Source organism: Hakea prostrata, chromosome 8, assembly GCF_041222555.1.
Source record: "Hakea prostrata isolate BN-2017 chromosome 8, UWA_Hpros_2, whole genome shotgun sequence".
Taxonomy (NCBI): domain Eukaryota; kingdom Viridiplantae; phylum Streptophyta; class Magnoliopsida; order Proteales; family Proteaceae; genus Hakea; species Hakea prostrata.
The window spans coordinates 2147392-2172092 of NC_142607.1; the positions used below are offsets into that span (position 1 = coordinate 2147392).

General features: G+C 37.6%; 1 protein-coding gene across 2 annotated transcripts; it reads left to right on the top strand.

Moving 5' to 3' along the window:
• The first annotated feature begins 1913 nt into the window (after positions 1-1913).
• LOC149006209 (signal recognition particle-related / SRP-like protein) lies at positions 1914-23889 on the top strand. 2 transcript variants are annotated; one of them, XM_089164726.1, is made up of 14 exons: positions 1914-2001; positions 2111-2212; positions 2304-2370; positions 2508-2618; positions 2839-3034; positions 3193-3278; positions 3581-3776; positions 9687-9798; positions 12396-12520; positions 12695-12901; positions 13057-13166; positions 14156-14285; positions 19133-19282; positions 23590-23889. In XM_089164726.1, exons 2-14 carry the CDS (start codon positions 2116-2118, stop codon positions 23809-23811), a joined length of 1809 nt encoding a protein of 602 aa, XP_089020852.1. In that variant the 5' UTR covers positions 1914-2001; positions 2111-2115; the 3' UTR covers positions 23812-23889. The 2 variants fall into 2 exon arrangements, with proteins under 2 accessions (XP_089020852.1, XP_089020853.1); XM_089164727.1 differs by lacking the exon at positions 1914-2001 and having other exon boundaries at positions 2008-2212.
• Positions 23890-24701: the final 812 nt, after the last annotated feature.

The window sequence follows — 24701 nt, forward strand, 5'->3', positions numbered from 1 at the left end:
TTTTTAAGTTGTGGATTTTGATGGGATTTTTATCCAGTCCTTACATATGTTCGACATGTGTGTTCAAGTCAAGATTTAATGGCTGTCTGACTTACCAAAAAAAATATATATTTTTAATGGTTCAAATAAAACATAAAAGAACATTTGTAACCTTAAAATCTTTTTTCTCTCCTCTTTCCATCTCCTTCCCTTCCCTTCTCTAATTCTCTGCTCCCATGACCATACAAATTATATTTGTGCAACTACATCTTTCTGAACTCCCAGCTCTGCTTAACAAAAATCCATCCACACCATCCAATTCAGACTACATTATGAAGTTGTTTATAAATCAATGTGTTCTTGCTTAAAGAAATGGTAACAAACACCCAAGAGAAGGTCCCTTTCTCTGTAGTAAATCTGCTACAAATGGAAAAATATCAAATGGATTGCAGAGAGGAAAAGATAAAGAAAAGTAGGGTTAAGCATAAAAAGGATAATTGAATAAGGAAAGAAAAAAAAATCACTTTACAGTTGGGCAAGACCTGAATGTTGCGAATTAAATGCGCAGCATTGAAGTTGAACCCTTTACAGTTACGGCCACCCAGTTGTGTTTAGATTATCAAATTAAGCAATACAACCCACCAATTCTAACGGGTATTCCTTTCAATCATGAGGAATCGAGTAGATTTGATTGCTCTTGGGATCCACCACGGCTGAAGCATATGAAAGGTTCTTGCTAGGTTTACTAGATTTTTAAAAGAGTACGTTACATATAGACCCCTGAATTTCAAATCAATTATATCTATTACCCCTTAAACAAATCAATTATAAATGCCTCCTTGCTATTAAGTGTTGGGATAAACGATGATATCATCAATTCACAAATATATTAAATATCCATTTTACCCTTATTTTTTTCTAAAAATTGGAATTCTTCATAAATAGCAAATAGCAAATTTTATTTTTATTTTTATGGAGAAGTATTTTGTGATTGAAAACCAAGTTACAAGGGTAATATATGTAATTGATTCAAAATCTAAGGGGTTTATATGTAGTTTTTCCTTCAAATGACACCATAAGAATGAAGGGGTAAAAAGAATATTTAATATATTTGTTAACTAATGACATTATCATTTAGCCCAACACTAACCAGCAGGAGGGCATTTGCAATTGATTTTTTTTTTTTATAGTATATGTAATTGATTCAAAATGCAAGAGGTTTATATGTAATTTGTCCTTTTTAAAATCATAAAATGCATTGTTCGAGCTTTTTGTTTGTTTGCAATTTGATTGTTTTCGGTTTCTGTTCAATACAAGGTTTTAGTTGTAAAATCTAGTTTGTATAGTCATGGGAGCAAAGAAATATAGAAGAGTAGCCAAGTAGGGAAGAAGATGGAAAGATGAGAGAAAAACATTTAGAGTTAAAAATGTTTTATTTAACCATGATTTAATGGAATTGTTATTATACAAATTTAAGAGACATTTTGGGATATTTCTATCAATTCTATATAATTTAGGGTGTTTATAATTTTTGCTATATTATTGGGGTGTTTTTGAAATTTTTTCTATTTAATTTTGGGAGAAACATAACTCAATAAAATATTGATCAAAAATAGAAAAAATTCAAAGGTCAAAGTTCAAATCCTCTCGAGGCTAGGGCGACGCCCTGCTCATAAACTGGATGAGAATTGCCCTTTATAAACTTATAAATGGATGGCGATCAGATTCAATGAGAACCGATTCAAAATTTCAACGCTCCAGGCAATGCCTCCAAGGGACCTGAGACAATTGAAACACTTGCAAAAAAGAAATTTTGTATTTTTTCTAATTTTACGGAATGAGGGAAGGACAAAGACGAAATTGGGGAATTTAGTAAATGTTGGTACTTCCAGGGGTAAGAGAGTAACTGTGGAAACTAGCCTGAAACCACGAACCGTATCCGTCATGTACATTTGAGTATTTCTACTCCTGTCATTACTTTTGGATCGTTTCCGTCCCCTACTGTTTAGGCACGCAAGCAAGGTAATTCTTTGTTCCTAGATCCTCAATAATTTTCCAGGACCGCCCCCCAAATTCATTTGACTGTTAAGACTGATATTTTTGGCGTCTGATTTCATTGTTCCCTGCAAAGGATTCATGGGAAAGATGAACGAGACTTCTGCTTCTGCCATGGAGATTGACGATGAAAAATTGCCAGTTTCTGATCAGATCAACCCTAAGTTCTCAATAAATGGTTACCTCTCGGTCTCTTATGTTACTTCCATTGGGCCGCAGGCCTTCCTAAGATTTGCATGTCTGACATTTTTTTTTTTTGCCGTTTCCAGTGCTGCAGCTATTAAAATCTGCACAGATGCAGCACGGATTGCGTCATGGGGATTATACTCGTTATCGGTACGGTTTCTCTGATTTGTTTTTTTTTGTTTAATTACCATGCGTCTAGTGTTCTATTTATGATTTTGTTTTTGGAACTGCACATTGTTTAATTCGTGTTGTTGGACTCTTTTTTTCTCGTTTCAATTTTGTTATAGGAGGTACTGCACTGCACGATTGAGGAGATTATATAAATCACTCAAGTTCACTCATGGCCGGAATAAATTCAGTAAGAGGCCGATAACTGAATCTACAGTGACGGAAGTGAGGTTTGTCATACTCAATGCTCGGCTCGCTTCTCTCCCATCCCTCAAAAAATTATATATTTTGTTGGGTCAAAAGAACAAATGGAAAACGCATATTTCTGCCTTAAACAAAAGCAATTACAACGGACGTGTTTATTTACTGTTTGAAAATGAACACAAGTTGAATTGCACGCAAAGAGATGCTTGTTGACACCATACTGTGTGGTCTATCCACTTGAAATAGGTTTCTCCATGTAGTCCTCTATACGGCAGAAAGAGCTTGGAGCCATGCTATGGAGAAAAGACAATTGCCAGATGGTCCAAACGCACGCCAACGTATCTACTTGATTGGTAGGTTGAGGAAGGCTGTAAAATGGGCAACACTTTTTGCTCAATTGTGTGCTGTCAAGGGAGATTCCAGAACCTCTCTAGAAGCTGAGGTGCGTACTAGTGTGCTCTAGTTGTTTTTAGCCTTCGGTCTGATACCCATACTTTTCTTTTGCCTCTTTATAGTTGTTATTAATATGCTGGTCTTGTTTGTTTGAGCTTCAATTAAGTTAATTTACTAAGTGAGCAGGGTTTGCTTTTCAATGTATAGGCATATGCCAATTATATGAAGGGCACTTTGCTGTTTGAACAAGATCAGAATTGGGACACCGCATTGAATCATTTCAAGAATGCCAGGTGCATCCTGACTTCCTAAAAATTTCATTGTTATCTTTTTGTTTTTTGTTACGCAATCCAAATACATCATGTCACCATGTTGAGAAAGTTTGCTTACCTTATTAAGTAACTGCCTGTCATTACTCATCGGTATCCATCACCATGCATCTTCATCTGATTCTTTCTGTTAGCCCTCTGCTTTTTTTTTTGTCCCTTAAAATTTTGTCAAAGCGGTTAGAGATATTCCTGTCATTTAAGCTTGTTATTTATTTTTTAATTGTTTTATTGCAACTGGTCACTTACTGAATTCAAGAGATTCATAGGGCTGTTTATGAGGAACTTGGGAAATATGGTGACCTAGACAATCAAGTCTTGTGCCGTGAGCGTGTTGAAGAGTTAGAACCAAGTATCCGGTACTGTCTCCACAAAGTTGGTGAATCAAAGATACAGACTTCTGAGCTTTTAGATATTAGCAAAATTGAAGGACCTGGATTGGATCTCTTCAGAGCTAAATTGGAGGTGATTGGATACTTGCTACTACTAATTTATTTTCTTTTTCTCATCACAAAAATATGGATGGTGTGTTTTAAGTTTTACTAGGTGTCATTTTTTTGTTCTTCCTAATTTCATGGATGTTCTGATGCTGTTCAGCATCTGTTTGTTGTGAAAGAAATAATAGCTTGCTTTTAGTGTTTTTAAAATGTCGTCTATAATGCTTGCATTCTCATGATGGCGTCTCTTTCAAAATTTCTGTGCTGTACTTTTTGGCTGCCGAATGCCCACTGGTGAGTTCCATCTTCAAAGTTCGTCATTTTTTATCAATAGAGGGCATGTCCAGTGCATGAGGCTCCCGCCACTATAGGGTTTGTGGAGGGTCCTAATGTACGAAATAGCCTATTTAATTGCTTTGATTAATGTATTCTGCCCAACTTAAATTATAAGGGTAGAATAGCCTTTTCTTGCGTTTTATTTCAGTTTTAAGAGTTTGAGTCAGTCTTGGTTATTTGGTTTCTATTTTGAGTTAAAAGTCCAGCTTGGAGCCCAAATCAGAGTAAGAACTCTAGCATAAAAAGATAAGGGCGGACCTGGTGCCAAAAGCTTCTTCCCAAGCAGAGTCCCCGGGGGGGGGGGGGGATTTTCCTATGCAACCTTAACCCAACAATTTTTGCTGAGAAGCTGTTCCAATTTTGAGTAATTGCTCTTGCGCCTGTTAGTGAGTCTTGGTTCTGTCAATTGGGAATTGATGATCCAAGGCCGAGAGGGGTTCCAAAGGTGGAATCAAGCCTAGACACTTGCAACTGGTTGAAGATCAGAGTTCAACCTTCATTGTTTGTTGAGTATTCCATCCTCAAGGCTCCATTCAGATGCTACTAGCAGCCTACATCAATCCCCATCTCCTATCACAACTTTTTCTATTTTTCTTGAATTTTTGAAGTCCGAGCCTCCCTGGGCAACCAAAATTCTAAGGTTATCAAGGTGGCAAGGTGACCAAGGCGTCTGGGCCATTGCTTAAGATCCATGGTTATTAGGCAAACACAAGGCATCCCCTTGGCGAACTAGGCATTTTAGTATATATTTTTTAATACAACTATTTTATGTGGCACAAATAGTAGTATACCAAAAATTTATATAGTTCTATTATAAGCTAAACAAATATTATTGAGTCATAAATATGGAAGATTATCATGAAAAAAAAAACAGACCTAAGTTCACTTCATCATAATAGATTCTGAAATTGAAGCAGCAAGTGGACATAGATTCTGAAGAAAACAAAAAGGGACAACGGCCGAGAGAGAGTACTTGTGGGTTGAGATTGCAAAGAATAATGGAGGATGGCTGAGATTCCAGAGAATAAGCATGAGAGCATTACAAGAAACAGGAACAAATTGAGGGAAGAAAAAGAAAAGAGGACTGAGACAGCTGCTATCCTGATATTTCTAGAGAGGTCAGAGCTGTTGCAGAGGAAAGAGGAGCTGCTGCTATTATAAATCTTGGTTTTCTCACAGAACAGACTGCTGCTGCTATCACAAGTGTTGGAGAAAACACAAAAAGATGCTATCTGCTATTATAAATCTTAGAGAGCTCAGAAAAATGCCGGCTGTGCTGTCATTTGGACTCTGGAGAAGAACTATTACAGGTCTTTTAGAAAATAGCTGCTGCGACGAAGACTTGATCTGGAGAAGAAGAGAAGAAGACTCGACTGGATTTTGCGATTTGAACTTTTGGAGAAGCAGCCCTTTTCGTACCCTCTAGTCTCTACTCGGTTTGGAGAAGAAAGCCCTCCTTCATGATCAGGTTCTGAATTTCTTTTCAAGCTTTAGTTTCTATATGATCCCATGCTTCTTGGTGCATGGGATTGTTACCTACACCAATCGTATTTGTTTTTGTAGAAGAAATTTGATGGTTTAAAAAATCCCAAAAAATTTAGGTACAAAATGCCAAAAAAAACTGATTACTTTGCCCATAAGGCGTCAATATGGCACCTAGGTAACGTTGCTTAGGCAATAAAGCGCCAGTATTTTTTGCATGACCAAAGAGCAGCTCATTGCCTAGGTGGCCAAAAAGAATGGCTCATTGCCTAGGTGATGCTTCAATAACCATGCAAAATTTAAGGTCAGATCTATGCCAATTAACCACTGGATCTGTCCCATGCTTTAGGCATATCATTCCCCAACCCTAATGACGTTCGATCCCAATTTTATCCCATAATGACCATCCAATTTCAAGTTGTAGATACTTTTTTGAGTTTTTGTGTTCCCTAAAACCGCCAAAGCAATAATTCTTTTATCTTCCAAGTTCCAACTAAGCCATCCAAACCCAACCACACTTGGGGGATTGTCTCTTTATATTATTACCTACATTGCCTCCAAGTTTCACCCCATTTCGATTAACTTCTCAACCCATATATCAAGAACCTACCCCATCCCACCATCCATTCCTCCATTTTAAATCTTTCCAAAACTAACACCCCATCATCTTTGGTGTTCAATGCGTTGATCTCTCACTTGTGGTGGGAGAGTAATTTGAGAAAATGGACCTCCAAATCCAAACCGGTGGACTTGATTTGGAGAGCCATCTACTTTGAGGTTTCTTCTAGGCTTTAGTCCCTCCCCCATCCCCTTGTTGTGGACACCCCAACGAATGGAACTGTTGTTGTCTCTTGGGGTTTGGGTTCCTCTCTCATGCCGATTAGTAGGTTGTGATTGCTCTTGTAACCCCCCCCTTTCCTTTCCCCCACTTGGTACATTCTTTTCCCCCTTTTGGGGCTTATGGTTAATTATTTTATTCATCCAAAAAGGAAACCTAACCAAGGAATTCAGAGGCCACTAGTTCAATTAGGACTAAGGTCATATGCAAGGTGCCAAATTTCGGTCATGATGACCAAGATGATCGAAATTCTGAAATTTTGGAATCTTTTTTAGATTTCAACCTTGAGTTTTGGTGGGTTTTTTGGATCATCATCGCCTGGTTTTCGATGTTCAGCCTAATTTGAGGCCAATAAATACATTGGCAATGTTTTTCTTTTTTACCTAAAACCTCCAAAGTGGTGTTCTTGATTGGCACATGCTTGGTTGTATGCAGGTGAAACTGGAAGTCTGAAACATGAATTTTTTAACCAATGTAAATATGGAAATGATGCAAGAGAACGCTATTCATGTAAATGAAAAAAAAAGACAACTACTAAAATTCAATATACAAGTAGTGAAAGTACAAGCATAGAGATCAATATTCAATAGTACATAGTTAAAACAGTATAAGTGTATAACATAATAGTATAGGAATGAATGATAATTGTAGGAAGAATATAAATTACAAATTTAAAACACCCACCCGTGAACAACCTAATAATAGTTGTTGTGCCGTGGTGGCTCCATTGTCTCAACCCTATAGGCCTGCCTCTATGAACGGTGGACATACTCAACCCATGTCATCAAACCCATGTAGTGCTCCGTATAGTCGGGCACTGGCCTTCTATAGGTAGCATCATCCTCATAAAATAGCTAACTCATCTTAAAGAAAGTGTCATAAGGGAAAGGACAACTCATCATCCTCATAGAGATCAATATTCAATAGTACACAGTTAAAATAGTATAAGTGTATAACATAATAGTATAGGAATGAATGATAAATTTGTAAGGAATGAATTATAAATTACAAATTTATAATACACATCACACCTGTGAACAACCTAATAATAGTTGTTGTGCCGTGGTGGCTCCATTGTCTCAACCCTGTAGGCCTGCCTCTACGAACGGTGGACATACTCAGCCCATGTCATCAAACCCATGTAGTGCTCCGTATAGTCGGGCATTGTCCTTCTATAGGTAGCATCATCCTCATAAAATAGCCAACTCATCTTAAAGAAAGTGTCATAAGAGAAAGGACTGCTGCGAAATTTCAGTGAAATTTTGACTGAAATTTCAAACTTTTCGATTTTGACCCATATTTTGTTTCTAGGTGTACCAAAACACTGACCTCATAATCTGTCCTCGTAGCCTATAACTAAAATTTTAAGAAACCCTTTCTTGGTCCCATATGAATTTGTTCTCTTAAAAGATCTTGGAAGAAGTGGCCTTGATGTGAATCAAATTCTATGGTTTAGTTTGTACGGATGTTGCCCTAGATTTAGGCTCACTCCAAGATCCTCTTTCAGGGAACCAGCAGTCTTCTAAGTTCTAAGGCTGTATAGGCTTCTAATAGGAGATTTATAGGCTTCTAATAGGAGATTTCTCAGATGAATTAGGCTTTAAGGTCATAAGGCAATGCCCTAGAAGGGTTCGGCTAGACTTAGAACCAAAGGAAATTGGGTTTTGAAAATTATAACCTTTGGTGACTTAGGTTTCAGTTGGGTAGTAAATTTGGTTTTAAGTTTTAGGGCTTGGGATGAACGTGACCATGGTTCAGCTGCTGCTGTATTGAAGCTCCAGTATTTGAAAGTAAAGTTATGGGTTTAAAACTGAGGTTCTAGGGTCCAAATGGGCTTGGGAGGGCTGTTGTTGGAGATTTATAATTTTAGGTTAGTTCTAGTATGTTTAGTTCAGTCCTAATTGGTTTATGTGGGATTGGGATTCTTGGAATGGGTTGGTGTTGGGATCAAGTGTGGGTGAGGAGATGAGGAAGCTAATCCTAAGAGGGTGAGGTGATTGGAGTTGGGGTTGGAGAGATATAGGTGTTCTAGGGTTAGGTCAATTTCTGGTTTTAGGTTTTCTGGGTTTTATAAGCTGCCGCAGGTTGGACAAGAAGAAAAGGAAAGGGGGAAGGGCTGTAAGTAGGGTTTAGGGTTACGGGAGGGTTGGGCTTTAACTAGAATGGAAGGGGGAGAGATTCTAAGAGAGTTGCAAGGTTGGGAAGGGATTGACAAAGGTCTGTGATACATGTGAAGGGGTGGGAGAGACTTTTAGATAGGTTAGGAGAAGGGGAAGAGGGTTACAAAGGGGCTGGGGTTCATGATCACTTAGCTAGAGATGGTTAATTGCTGCTGAATTGTAGAAGAAGAACTCTTAAATCCACCGTGGCCTTCCCTAGGAAGCCACAACTTTGATTCCTCCAAACTCAGAAATTTTGTTCAATTCAACTTGTTAATTACAGAGGAAGGAGGCTTTTTTTGTTGCCTCAAAAAAGAAACAAATAAGAATCAAACTAGGAAACATAATTGACTTCAAACTGACCTGCTAATTCTAGTTAGGACTTTGATTTGACTAACAACATCTCACATAAACAAGGACCCTATGATAACTTACTCTAGAGAGATCCAAATAGGATTCGAAGGGTAGATATGGAGTCTTGATAAAAAATAGACTGAAACTAGGGGATTCCAACATAACCTTGGAATCACACCTAGGCAAGGACTTCTCAATAAAACACAAAATAATGACTCAATTGCAAAACTAAAAGTAGATCTAGGGTCCTAGTAACATGTTGGACCGAACTAGACTCTAAGTGAACTCAACCCAAAATTGAAAAAATTACCAAAATACTCCTATACTTGGTCAAAATTACTGTGGTTGCTGGTAGGGCCGTAGGGTGCTGGTAGACCCTTTGGGCCCTTATTAGGTGGTCCTGGATTTAGTTTACATTATGCTCTTATTAAATTTGGGCTGCATCTAGTTTTCAACTCTGTAAGTGAAGTAAACCGCTTGTTAATTTGGAAGCTGAGGTCCCCAGTTCCCTGGCTGATGATTTGGCCAAACAAGGTCTGGGAAAGTTTTGCTGATTATGAACAGGTACTTCAGTTATTTAATTAGAGGTCTTCAGGTTGTTTTCCCAGTTTGGGGTATGGACTAGATTCTTGAATGTGTGTTTCTATATGTTGGATGCTACTCTCTGTGACTTGTATCTATTCCTTTTTTTCTTCATTAATAAAATAATCTTGTTGCTTGTTTGAAAAAGGTCGGGATCATATTTGCTTGTACAATTTGTTTCTTACAGGCTGTTATGGCTGAGGCAAGATCTCAACAGGCGGCAACCATGACAGAGTTTTGTTGGCTTGGTCATAGATATCCAATTTCCAATGCTAAAACTCGGGTCTCCATATTGAAAGGTCTGTGTGCTCTTATTTTAGATAGAGTGCAGGGATATTGTCAGAAGAAGTTAAGAAAATGTTTATATTTATGAAAATGCTAGGAGGATCACAGGGTTAGCTCTTTAAGAGTTGGACATTTTTTATGACTCTGAATCAGATTTCTGGTATCCTTTAAATGACTAGACCTGCAGTCTGTATATATATCCCTAAAATCATCTAGTCTTAATTTCTATCCTGAATCTCCTAATGGAATTTTGGTATTGACTTGTAAGGTTGTTCCTTTGAAGATGCATGATGGTGCTTATAGTTTTAACCTAATTTGGACCATCTTACTTTTGGCTGTTAGCCTTCTTGATAATTTTGTTGGATAGCAGGGCCATATTTTCTGTCTCCCACTACCATCTTCCCCACCCAAAAAAAGAAGTGGCTCTTATTAGTTGCAATGTGTAAACATGTGAGCTGGATCTGTGACTTTGTCCATCCTCAGTGGATGTGTACATAATTTAATCATGCTAAAATATTTGGGGTGTAGCCTAAATTGGATTGAGGGCTCATGCTAACATATCTAATTAGAACAAACTCAAATTGGGTGGAGAACATTAGGATTTGATTTAGGGGTTATTGGGATATGAATCTAGGTCTCTCTTTTGGGGTAGTTGATGTGGATTCAATATATGATGATGAGGGTAATGTAGCCTCAAATGAATGGCAGTGAGTTCTTCCGAGATCTTTTAAGAGAACCAACACATATGGAGTGGATATGCCAAGGAGGGTAAGCTACTAGATACCTGGGTGGAGGAGTCTTGTAGAGCTGTGAAGTGAATGAAATGGAAGGCTGTCTATTGAGTCATTGTGAGGATTTGGCTTGACTTCACCAAGTACCTCAACGGAATGCCGAATTCTTGGGCCTTATCTGACAAAGTTGAGATAAACCAGTAGTTGCAGTGGCAATACACACATAAAAAGCACTGAAGGCTTGAAGGCAATATAATTTATTAGTGTACTGTAGTCTATTTTAATCAAGTGGGGGGCTATTTATAGCCTGACAAAGAGGCCTTAGTGAAACTAGGACTTGGAAACTGACTTGGACTAGGATGGAAGTTAACCTAGTTCTAGTTAACTAAGTAAGCCTAATAGTGGGCTGTGTTACATGAATTAAAAGCTTAAGAAAAAAATACTAATAACCCAAGTGAATTTGTTGTCCTTGCTTTAAAGTTGGGCAGAACTACTAAACTTCCTCCGAAATAAACCTAAGGTATGTAAAAACAATAATGACTTGGAGTGTTGCTGGGTAGCAAACGTAGGGACATCATTTGGACTTCTAAGAGGGCAGCAAGTTTAAGAACACTAATTAGGGGCTGGATCTGCATCAGTGGGACTATGGGATGAGATATTGTGATGCCTTTACATATATGGATTGGTTGTATTAGGCTCACACCACAGGATTTTAGGCGAAAATTTTTAATGATTAAATTTCCAGCTTGATGGAGTAATCAAGAAACTAGGTTCTTGTGATGGGTTGACCTGAAACTTGGATCAAACTTTGGGAATGATGAATAGGATGATACTGGAACTTATGGGGTTATGGGCAAATATGATGGTATTATATCTATGAAATTTGGGTAACCTGGGAATCCAAAAATTCAAGAAAAGGCATAAAACCTTAGATCTTGGATGGTAAATGATGTTCACACTTGATAGATGATGGGGATGATTTGTATAGGTGGTGGGATAGATTTGAGAAGACTTTAATGGTGTTTACAGGCTGTAGGTGGATCTCCAAAAACAAAAAATGAACTAAAAAAAGAAAGACAAGGTAAATGGTAGCAGATTAGCTAATTTTTTATGACTCACCAGGTTAGATTTTAAGACTAGGATATAACTCACCTAGAACTCTCTTGGATATTACCCACCAAGACAACTTGGATGTAACTCATCAACCAAGGTTCCCTTGATGGAAAAGACCACAGAAAAGCAATCTCTTTGTAAAACACAATAGGGTAATTATCGGCCTTAAAAGTCCTCACCTAAAGGGAAAGACTAGTTCTGTTTAAAGCATGCCACACATCCAGCTTGCATGGCAACGCTTAAGAACCTAATACTTCTAAAGCATATAAATCCTTTACTTAAATTGACCCAGTAACTCTTAACTTAATTTGAACCAATATTGAACCGGTTCAACAATAGTTGTCAAGGCATTACTTAGGCATCCAGGTGTTGAGTTGTTTGGTATTGCCTTGATCCGCTCCCCTCTTCTTTCTCTGTCTGTCTCACCCTCTCTCTCTTCTCAGACCTCTTCCTCATCTATACATCATGACAACTATAGCTCAAAGTTTATAATATGAGAAAAAGACTAAGCCTAAATTCGTGTACTACCTACTTAGCCCGATTTTTGGGTTTCATAAAGAGGCCTTTCACAACTTAAACCCATGGCATTAAAGACCCATGACCTATACAGTGCAACCTTAGGCTTATTCTAAGGAAAATAAGCCTAAACAGGTGCTGGTTCTGCATCAGACGCTGTAATAATACTTTATGCATCATTTTTTCTTGTTATATGCTATCAAAACTGCCTTGTGATTGCTCCTTTTTTTAACAATACAAAATTTGATCAGCTCAAGAGCTGGAGAAGGATCGTGGTTCAGTAGCTGACTCATTGCCTGCTGAAAAAAAGCTTGGCATTTTTGACAAGATCTTTGCTGCATATCATGAGGCAAGGAGCTGCATCCGGAAGGACTTGGTATGGAATGTTGATTCTAGTATGGCATGCATTGGCATATTCAAGGACTTACTTTTTTTAAATCTTATTCTAGATGTTTCATTTGTTTTTAAGTTAAAAGATGTCTGGCTGATGGATAACTCACCTCATTTTATCTCTGGATTTTTCTTGTTTCTGATGACCAGTTTTTGTTAGGCCTCTGCAGGGAATGCGGAAACTGTGAAGGACAACCTAAATGGACTTGATAAGGCTGTTAGTGCCATCTTAGTGCAGCGCACAATAGAGAGAAACCAGTTACTTGTTAGTATTGCCAAAAGTAAATTTAAGAAACATCGTGATGACAAAGGTGAGAAAATCACAAAGCCGGAGGAGCTTGTTCGTTTGTATGATCTTTTAATACAGGTATATGAGACATTAGTTATCACATTTTCTTTGGCATGAGAGAAGCCTTCAATTTTTGTCCTTTAAACCATTAAATTGTCATGGTATGTTGCTTATGAGGTGCACCAAGTACATTATGGAGAACAGAACTTGAGTTTTATTATTTCTATTTGCAGAATACAACTGATCTATCTGATTTAGTTAGTTCTGGAAGAGATAGAAAACCTGAAGAAGTGGCTTTTGCTGAAGAGTATGAACTCAAGGGCTTGGCTTTTCGAGCAGAAAGGTTATGCTTCTTCCCCTTTCCTATTATTTTTTCACTAACAATGGTTTTTCGTTTTAAAATAAATTTTATGATGACTATTTTTTATTTCCATAGACCTTTAGTTAACTGAATCTGAAATACATTCAATTTTATTGTTTATGTTAGGAACTTCAGGTTTCTTAGAGTTCTAAATTTTGTAAGTGAAATAGATTTGCTATGTTTCAGATGTGAGGTGTATATATACCCTCAATGGCAACCTCTTTTTCATGATGAGAACATCAACTGCAGAGATTTTCCAGCTTGTTTTTGGGAAATAGATTTATTTTTTGGCATTTTTAATTATTTTTCCCCGTTTTCTGCAGGGCATTGATTTGGTTGTGCAGCCCCTAGTGAAAATGTTTGGGCATTCATTTTAACTTGTATCTAGTACCTTATCAATTTCTGAATTAGTGGTAGATACCTGGCGTCTGACCAGTTGACCTTACTAGCTATTTCTTATTTTATTTTCTCCATTTGTTTTCAGCTTTTTTTTTCTTTTTTTTTTTTTGGGGGGGGGGGGGGGGTTTAACTTACCTGAAGTAATCTTGATCCCACTTAAATGTATTCTTACAAACTAGTAGTAAATACCGTACATGTAGCTGGTGCCTTGTCATCTTTGATCATATTATCCAAAAATTTGTTGCTAAGCCTCTTTTTTCTGTTTTAGGAAGAATGTAACCATCTGAATGTGTACCTCATTCCATTATAATTGCCACGGTCATTTTTCTTTCTATATTGTAATCTGCTTCAGACCATTCATTGAGTTCTTTTGTGGGTGGTTAAAGAGCATTCCTGAGTATAGTTGTCAAGGTGTTGCCTAGGCATCTGGATTCCTCGGACTCCTTTTTCACTTTGCGTCTGGATGCCGTGCAACACCTTGGGTCACATAGAAACTATGATTTGTTAATTGTATCATTACCTAGCGATATGTGAATGAAGTACTCAAGATGGACTTTCTGATATGTTTGCAGGTGCTTTTACCTGGCAAAATCTTACAGTTTAGCTGGAAAGAGGGTAGAAGCATATGCATTGTACTGCCATGCTCGCAGTCTAGCTGAAAATGTCCTTCAGAAACTTCAATCCGTTGCGGAGCCTGACATGGTATGGTGTTAGTAGTTCACCAGTGGATTTAAATTACAAGAGAATAAATGCATCCTACCCTATCTGTTGAACCATATTTTTTCCCATCTCCATGCTGATGCCATGTGAAAATTGACACATAAAATGCTTCTCTCTTGTTGTTGTACTTTTGTGCTGCTGCATTTGTAGATGCATATTACTGAACATTGATATGCTTGTGAGTAATGTTCGAGATCTCTGTTTGTTTGTATCTTATGCAAAAGTGGCTGAGCTGCTTGTTGAGCTACTCCTGTTCATTGAGGATCTTAGGGCAATTCCTATTGGTGATTTAATAGGAGGCCTATTGTTTCTTGTCTTTTCCCTCTTTTCTTAATTTAATTAGATGAGGGTGCCTCATAACCCCTATTTCCATGGCTATATGGTAAGTCTTGTTACGTAATACCATTATGATACCAGGATTTGTGTGATGCAAAAAGATGCAGATGCTCCAAATCTGATGCCGATTTATTTACATGTGATTTCTAGCTTTTCAGAAATGAATCAATGTTGTGGCAGACCAAATGAAGGAGAATATGGAATATCATATGTTTTATAGGGGATAAAGAATCCTTGTGGTGCTAAAACTAAAAACAATGTATTAGATCATGGTGATTATCTCGCTTTTTTGGTTAACCGAGACGAGATGGGAGTTGAGTTTTGAGAAATGGCATATCTCGCTATATCTCTCTATATCTCCCCATATCTCACCCCAGATCTCGCCATATCTTGCTGTGACTCTTAGTTTTTGCCCCATTTTTTGCGTATTTCAGCTAGATTTTCACTTGCAACTACTCTTAGCATATCTACATCCAAAGGAAGATCAATCATTCTTTGCTTGTCTTATGAACTTATGAGTTAATGATTTACATAGAACTTCTCATGGTTTTATAATTTTATTATTCTACTTTGAGAGTCGAGATTGTGATACTCATATGGATGGAATTTTTATGATATTTAAGTTATTTGATGTATTTGATACATTTGTTTTTCATTTATATGCCTTAAAGGTTTTATATTACATGTTGTATATCCTTGCATTCCCCAATCCTAAAACATTTCGGTTTCACACTATGGGTAAACTTATAAATCATATTTAGGGTTATTTTCTCACTGATCCAAAACAACCAATGTGTTCAAAAGGCCTAAATTAGTTTAACTACCTTGTTTGGGCCCAACCGAGACCCTGAAACCCACGGAGATGGGCCTCCGAATTGATGCCAAAAAAATCACACATCTCGACCGAGATCTTGCCATCTTGGTTTTCAAGGTGGCGAGATCTCGCTCGAGAGTGAGATCTTCTACCATGTATTAGATTAGGATGCCAAATGGATGATTTAGGTTGATATCAATAAAATTAGGCTTGGCTGAAGTTGAATTTGAGTTTTATGAGGTGGAAAGTAGACAGAAGATAGGAAAGGAAAGCCTAAACAGGTGAATACATGGATTGGTATTAACTAGAAATATGGACATTTATAGGGTTGAATGGTGAAACATGATCAATTGAGGCCACTCCATTAGTTGGATAAGGCTTAGTATAGTGTGGTTAAGTGTGTTGATGTTGTGTAAGTGGTGAAGGCTAGGGTTGATGGAATAAAACTAAGTTAGTGAAGTTTGATATAGAATAAATGGTGGAAGTGCCTTGTTTTTTTGATTGTAAGCTATCAAATCTAAGTGATCCTTGTGAAAGCCTTTTTTTTCTGTTTTTTTTTCCTTCCAAAAACCAAATCCCTTTAAAAAAGGGGGGGGGGCCCTTTTTTTTTGTTGACGGAAAACATAACAGTAACTTAGATTAACAAATACTTAGTATTTTTCTTAGCTTATAATGTATTATAGCCACTTCCAAATGGGACCTAATTTGATTATTCCATCATCATTCCTGGTTTTGCCGCTTGTTCATCTCACTGTTCTCATTTCAGTTACACTTTTGAGTACATATATAAATGATCCTTCATAGCTGCCCGGCATTCTGCCTCGTATATTTATAGACAGTTATATGACTGTCTTTCTGACATTTTTCTAGTTTTGAAGGAATTCGTCAGTCACCTCTCAACTTCAGCCATCCTATTTTAGGTGTTGTGTGGAACATTATTCTCTATATCTCCCTTCATTTGATTAGAACCTAGATACCTCATAGGATCACTCTGCAGGAATAGTTATTTTTCCATTCTCTAACTGGTAGGTTAATCGACAAGTGCAGATTTGATTCATGTTTAGCGAACCCTTGTTAGAGCAACAATTTAACCATGAAAAGAAAATCATGGCAATCTGTCAAAAGATGCAAACAGCTACAAATTAGTTGTTTATGACTGTAAGCTAGAAAGTTCAGCAGTGTCCAAAAGCCCAAGTGATGGGAGAAACCTGTCCCAACTCAAATTTGAGTAAACTTCAACCTAATAACAACTGCCCAAGAATACTTTAGAAGATAAACTTCTAAAAGGGCCATATAGTGTTTTCCTTTTCTTCTAGAATTGTAAATGTGACTGTTTCAGTATCACAGAACAAGAACTTGAAAACATCAAAGATGTTGCCAGACTCGCAAGTGCAACTACTAATATCTGCTACATGCCCATGTAAAAATTGTTCTAGTATCTTAGAAAGATGTTGCAGCTATTAAAATCTGCTAGGTACCCATATAAAAAACTTATGACTATACAATAAAGTCCATCCTGAAGAAATAAAGGAATAACATGTTGCATGAGGCTCATGCCACTGCAGGGTCTGGGGATGGTCAAAATGTTTGCAACCTGACTCCTGCTTTCACAGAGAGACACTGGCTATTCCTGACTACAAAGCACAATGGCACAATGGAGCAATCTTACTGTGCACCAGCCACCAAGATCTCTGCCGTCTTAAAGCTCATTCAGTAAGACCATAAATATCAATGAAGCAAGAACAACTCCATAATCAATATGGCAGTATTACTAGTGCTGAAACTTGCACATCTTCCTCCTTTGGTGGAAATTGCTCCAAATGTATCTATTAGGAAATTGGGCAACATCCTTCTTACATGGAAAGATGGTAGAACCACCTTGGAAGATGTTTCAGCATTAAAATAGTAATAATTTTTTTTTAAGAAGAAGAAAGAATTAGAGAAATTACAGATTGCAAACTCTTAACGTTCCATCCAAGATTCTATTAACTCTTGAGTGAAATGTTCATATTACCCTCATTAAAGTCAAATGACACAGCGACCCCATTTAAACCCTCTCATACCCAAACCTTAGGTGGGTGAGGGGATTCTCCCTTCACCGATCTTCTACCTACACCTTGCCAGAAACCACCACACCTCTGCCAGAAAATCTCTCTCTCTCATAGAATACACTTTGAAGCAAGAAAATAAAGAACCTGGTTTCAGAATGGGTTCTAGATCAAGAACTATTTGTTCAACAAAAACAAGAAAATAAAGAAGAGTTGGATTTCAGAATGCACCTAGACCAAGAATTTATCCCGAAATTTATACAAAACACGACATAAAATAAGTGAACACTCCTCAAGTAGACACAAACAACCACTGAATCAGCTCGCCAAGCTTTTAGCATGACGGAATTGGTGGTACATTAATTAACGGAACTCGGGGGCAGAACTAGGGTTTAGCAATTTTACTAAAAATTCAAAACCCAGTTCAAAGTAAATTGCAAGTCGACCAAATTTCTTGACTCACTAAACAGCTCCGGACACCGCAAAGTATAATTAAATCATCGAATAACACAGAAAGAAAGAACTTCTGAAAAAGAGGAAGAAAGAATGAAATGACCTGCAACGAGAAAAGCTGTTCCCCGAGAGATTCAAGATCATCCTGAATATTGCAAAGGCTATCAGCTTCATCTTCTGCTTCACCGCCTTCATCGATGGAAGGAAAGTGACCATCTTCAGCTTCACCATCAACATCACCAATCTTGGTTTTGTCTATACAATTATTGATGTTTGAATCGAAGCTCAGAAGCTCGAGTGAGTACTATGCCTATTTGACCTTCAATTGAAGCTTAGAAGCTGAAGAGAGAGATTTTCCCGCAGGGAACGGTGGCTAGATAGATTTTCCGGCAAGTGACGGTGGGCAGAGAAAATTTCCAGCAGGGGAGTGGTGGTTTCCAGCAAGATGTAGGTAGAAGATGGGCCCTTCATCCCCCTAAAGGTTGGGTATGAGAGGTTTTAAAAGGGTATTTATGTCATTTGACTTTAATGAGGGTAATATGGACATTTCACATGTGTTAACAAAATCTTGGATGGAATGTTTGGAGTGTACAACTTGTAATTTTGAGAGCGTGCAATCTGTAATTTTCTCAAAGAATTAAGTCAAATAAGAATCAGCGTAGGGTTGGAAGAATCAACCTTCAAAGGGACCTCTGGATCTACACTACAGTAACATAAATTGAGAGAGTACATTATGCATGTGCAGACCTATGTTTTTTCTTTTTTCCTTTTTCTGCCTAGTCCTAAACAGCAGGTACTCATTATATTAACTAGCCCCGACTTACTTATGGCACTGATAGGAATTTCAGAAGCTGCAGAATTACTTTTCTTACCCCACTAAAGCCCAATATTTTTAAAACCTGAATACCAATTAAAGCTGAGACCCATAACCCCTGTTAGAATGAATAAATATTGCTTCTGGAGCCTTATATCTGGACGTAGGGCTGGGATGTCTCAGCCCAGATCTCACCTGGTTTTTGTCATTTTCATGTTATTTTTAACAAAATGGGAAATAATAATTTTATTCTAATATGTATATGTTTAATATTAGTAGACGAGTGGTGTATGTTATCTTGCATACATAAATTCCTATTTTCACCTAGAGGGCATCCTGATGTTTCCAAATCTTCCATTAACAGGTGTTGATCCAGGAGGTGAAGTTGTTAGAAAGAAACTGCAGGTCAAACAGTTGCATTGAACATGCTGCCGCCATTATGGAAGAGAAGACGGCTCCAGAAAAGCTTTCTAAAGGAATGTCTACCATATCATTGAATGGAGCAGAAAAGAAGGTACAGTCTACGATTGTGTCATGTTTGTGGTTGTGGTGTGTGGATGCAGGATATTCCATTTTTAGGGTCCATATAAATCTACCACTGCATCTTCATATTGACTTAAAGCACCTCATTAAACAATCATAACCAAAATGTGTTTTTCCCAAAACAAATATGGTAATCTCCTGCATGGTTAATGAGTAGTTATTTAATTCAACCATGGTTGTACTTCTGTATTAGCCAATGTGTCATGTGTTAAGTGGAAGTGCACTGAAGAGAAAAATTAAAACTTCATTATCTATTGAAAAAATCTACTGGTATATCTGAGGTCTCAGTAAATGTTCTCTAGAACACTACAAGTTGGAAGTTGGCAAAATGTAGAAAATAGGTTATGGACCAAGAAGAGCAGCACCCCTGAGAAAGAAGATTAATATTCTGGAGAATGAATTTGGTTTTATGCTAGGGCGGGAAGTTCTACTGTGAAAATTATCTTCTTACTTAGGATACTAGGAAAGGTATAGAGAAGGCAAGTAGTATCTCAATATGGTTGTTAACTGACCTAGAAAAACCTTTGATAGAGTTCATAGAGAGTTAAATTTGGCAGATACTTCACAGGGTAAGAATATCGTGTAAATATATGGACATAATTTTAAAGATATGTGGTCGAATGGTGACTAGTGTAAGAATTTTTAATTTTTTTGGGTTGGGGGGGGGTGAGTGTGGGGTGTTTAAGGTAGTGAAATTCCAATCCCAGTGTGGTTACATCAAGGATTATTCTTAAACCCTTATTTGTTTGTGCTTATCATGGTTTGTATTACCAAAGGCATTCAAGATCCTTGGTGTGTGTTATTGCTGATAATGTTGTTTTATTAGATGAGATAAAGGCAGGAATTGTTGTCAAGTTGGAATATGGAGATCAACCTTGGAATCAAGAGGTCTTAATCCCTTGATAGCTGAGCCTAATAGTAAATAAAAACAATACACAGGATGATGCTGCCAAGAGGTTTAAAATATGATGGGCAAAGTTGGGAGGTGCGTCTGGAGTACTGTGTGATTGATGTATCCCTTTAAAGCTCAGAGGAAAATTTTATGGAGCTGATTTTTGGTGTAGCTCCAATTCATGATAAGCTGCATGAGAGTCCTTTGAGGTGGTATGGCTATGTCCAATATAGGCCTAGGGATGCCTCAGTTCGGAGGAGTAATTGATTCAGATTGGAGGTAGTAGAAGAGTCGGGGGCCGGCCTAAGGCAGTCATAGGAGTCATGAGGAAAGAAATATAGCTCAGGTCCCTTATTACATGTGACTTCAAATAGCACTAAGTGGGAGCAAGGATCCTTGTGACAGACTCCATTTAGTTGGGGTAGGGTTATGATGTTTGTCTTGTTGTAATAACAGTACGGGAGCATTAAGAGACTGATTAGAAATAAGACTTGGAAAATTGAGAGAGATAAGAAAGGTTTAAATTGATTGAGGAAGTCAGGTTTATTGTGTGAAATCAATATGGCAATGTAGTGCTAGTTTTGAAAGTATCCTACTAGGTGCCAATATCTTGGATGAATTGGTGAGACCACTTGCCTGAGGATCTGGAATACCTGTATCCCCTTCCCTTTCCTTTATGGGCCACACTTCAAAGGACCCAACACGGATCCTTCACAGCCTTCTGTGAGCCCCCCACCTGCTCATGCTCCAACCCAACAACCTGGCGCGCTGGAACACACCATAGGTTGGTCCGGGAGGTCAAAACTGGGGTTACGGTTAGTAATACCTAAGGTTTAGCAATTTAGGGAATGTTCCTAGAAAGTGAAGACTGAGATAATCAGGGTTTTCCTGGTCACAATGGAATCAAACTCAAATGGTTTTGTTAAGAGACTGGGGAAATTACTCAGTCAGAAATGGTGTTAATTCTGACTGCTGGTTTGTGCTGGGTGGATTTTAGGGTTTCAGTGGGATGAATCAGAGATGGTGTTTCCTAGGGTTAGTGGGAAATGGGGCAGGTTTGGTTTCCTTTTGGGCACAGAAGTATTTGATCAAAATACTTGCTGTTTCAGATGGTGGCTCTGTGTGTAATTTAGGTCTTGGAGAATTGAAAAACAAAAATGGCATGTTACCTGAAGCAACATGCTGTACCGTAATGGATCGACTGCAAGAAAATTTATTTTATATCAATGATTGGTGAAAATATGAGATAAAGAAGAGAAATTGACCAACTATAACTTGTTAATTAAAGGGTCACTAGTGAGGATAAACTTGATATCAATAAATATGAAGATCTGGGGATAAAATAGGATTCCTGATGAGATAAAATGGGCTGAAGAGAGAGCTGTTGGAGAGGAAAATTAGTCATTTCTAGATCTTGGGCTTTCCAGAATAATATTTCTAGAATCGGGACCAGTGACAACTAGATAAACTTATAGGAGAACATAGACCAGATAAATAAAACATTCTATAACTAATTAAATCGACATGTATGGGACCAACTTAGGAACAGTTCCAAATAGTAACCCCTTGAGCTGTGAAATTAAAATGACATTAGTTACCCTGGTTATCAAAATTAACCTGACATTATTTGGTGCAAATCCTAGGCAGTATCTACTCGGAATCTTGAGATGCTCTGCATTATCCTTTCTACACTACTCAACCCAAATAAATCCTTTTCCCAATTAAATGTTTGGGTATCAATTGTCACTACACCTACATGAGTGTTATGGTACAGCATGTTGCTTTGGCTAACACTATAACATGAGGTTACAAATTGAAAGCCTAGGTCCATACTAAAAGTTTTCACAATACCAGCTGCTGACCTAATGCATCAATTCATCAGGTGGATCATATCCAGCATCCCAAAAACATGAGTTGAGAATTAATCTCTCACTTAATTTTATGTACCCACCTGAGGATTCTTTGATGTATTCCAGTTGCAGAAAGAATTAAAAACATCTGATTTAAATTTTTACATCTTCAGAAGAAACAACTTTGAAGGATAAGATGACATTATCATAATTTAAGAACTAATAAGGGAACTAGCATTTTTAAAATCCAGTGTAGAACAGTAAATTTGCAAACCTCTGTTTAATAAGCTAACTGAAATTATAAACAGGATTTAAAGAACTGAACAGGGGTGGGGTAAGAGAGAGAGAGAGAGAGAGAGATCAGTTATCTTTAACAATGGTGTTAGATAGCCCATGATTTCTGGGAATACATCTCGTGATATTGTCTGCTCTGGCTGGCTGCTGGACTAGCTTAACGCCACCTTCATGGTGTTAAAAGCCACATGAGGGACTGAGACCTCTAATGCTCCAGTATGGGGGAGTGATTTTGTTCATATTGTAGCCTTGTAGGAATCAAAAGAGCTAGGGGCACTTTATGCGGGAGGGGGGTGGGGAAGAGCAAAGGGCAGACCTAAGATAACCTTGGGAGAAACAATGGAAAAGACATGCATAGCTTCGGTTTTGCATCCAGCATGACCTCAAACGGAGCTGATTGGAAGGGAATGATCGATGTAGCCAACCCCATTTAGTTGGGATAAAGCAGAGTTGTTGTTGGTAGTGTTTATCGTTGTACAAGGGAGTGAGAACTGAGAACTACAATCCTTGTATGGACCATGCCTTCCTAAAGTCACCAATTTCTGATTATCTTACTTACTGATGCTAGTTTTCAAGTGCAACAGGAATCAACATGTTTTCATAAACAAAACTAAAAATATTCATTTTAAGACCTAAAACCTTCTACCACCAAAGATGCTTAGCTAATGCTAGTGCCTGAGATGTACAATGAAAAAAGATAACGATTGCTCTTATTATTAAAGTTGAAGCTGAGAAACTTATTGGGGCTCTACTTGAGGCTGTGTGATTGCTTTCCACTGGGCTGCAGGAAGAGAAGGTTGAGAGAATTTTGTTCTTGGTGCATTAGAAAAGTGGGACAGTTTCAAATTTTGGATAAACCAATTTTTAATGTTGTATGTCACTTGACATGTGATAAAACTGATGGAAGAGATAAATGTCCAAGAGAGGATAAGAGTAGCAGCAGGAAATAATGTAAAATAGGACTTCACCCATCTTTTCCTTTTTCTTTATCTGGGCTTATCAGACAAATTTGAAAATTTTCTCTCCTTTTTCTTGTCAATTTATTGCCTAAGGTTTTAGTTGAGATAGATCAGCGACTATTGTAGACTGAAATTATGTATTTGTGTACTTTGAGAATAAAATAAAATCTGAAGGCTCATTAGCGTAGTTGTATAGTTAGAGCCCCTTGATTATGTCTGCATTTATTCTTTGGCAATTCATGTGTGCTACATTAATATGTGTGCTGATTTCATCTTGTTTTAGGTGGAAAAATTCCTTCTCAATAAACTCGAGCTTTATGAGCCTGCTGTTGGCAACACTAACATGAAAGAAGTTCCATTGATTGAGGCCTTCCCTCCACCTTTCCAGCCCGCTCCTCGCAATCCCATTGTCTTGGACATAGCATTTAACTTGATCGAGTTTCCATCCCTTGAGAACAGAATGAAGAAAGACAAGAAAGGATTTATCAGTAGACTTTGGCGGTGAAAACCTTACTAGGTTATGTGTTGATAAGTTTCCATTCCGAGTCTTGAAGTGTCTTCTGACCAGCTTTAATCAAAGAGTGAGTTTTCAGCAATCGTTAGTTTTCGAAATTGTGAAGAGGTGATTGATTATGCATGCTTCCTACTCAGGTAAAAAAATATATATAAAGAAGCAACCCAAGAAAAGAACAAGAAAAAAATCATATTATGTGGGACAGTTTAAAGGATACTAATTGAATCAATTTTGGGGAAATTTAAATTCTTGAATCTTTGTATTATGTTCTCAACATTTCTGAGGTAAGCTCACAGAAATCTTACAGAGCAATGCAACGGCTATCTTACCATAAGCATATGTTTACATGCCTGAAACATCACAAGGATGTAAGGAGATGATGGATTGTGACATTGTACTCGGTTTTGGTTTAAAATAGCTGAGGTGGTTAAAATTCCATTATGATTGTGTTGTTCAAATACTAACGAATGTTTTGGCACGGTTGCTTGTGAATCTTGAGCCAGGGATTTCTTTTTCATTGCATTCAGTATGTCTGTAATCTCTGTCCAGTCACGAAGCTGATTATCTGCTTCAGGAAATTCTGATGTGAGATCCTACTTTCTTCTCACATAGGATTGCATAATATAGTTACTCGCATCTTTGTTCCTGAACGATCTAACCACCAATGCATGATTACATATTTTAAGTTTCACCTAGTAACTGTGAGACCTGGAATTTGTTGGTTTATAGTTTGTTTTAGTTATGGATGCAAATTATTGCTACGAAATCATTTTTTCTATTTTTTGGGTTATATATTGGGTTGCAATCTTAAATCTACACCCTTTTCGGGATACACAAGCTAGATTTCTCTCCAAACGAAGAGATAGTAGAAAATAACAGAA

Excerpts from the sequence above, each read along its gene's own strand:
- LOC149006209 (XM_089164726.1), top strand. The coding sequence starts at position 2,116 with ATGGGAAAGATGAACGAGACTTCTGCTTCTGCCATGGAGATTGACGAT. Across the intron at positions 3,279-3,580 it reads AATCATTTCAAGAATGCCAG|GGCTGTTTATGAGGAACTTG; the intron begins GTGCATCCTGAC and ends AGAGATTCATAG. Across the intron at positions 13,167-14,155 it reads TTGGCTTTTCGAGCAGAAAG|GTGCTTTTACCTGGCAAAAT; the intron begins GTTATGCTTCTT and ends ATATGTTTGCAG.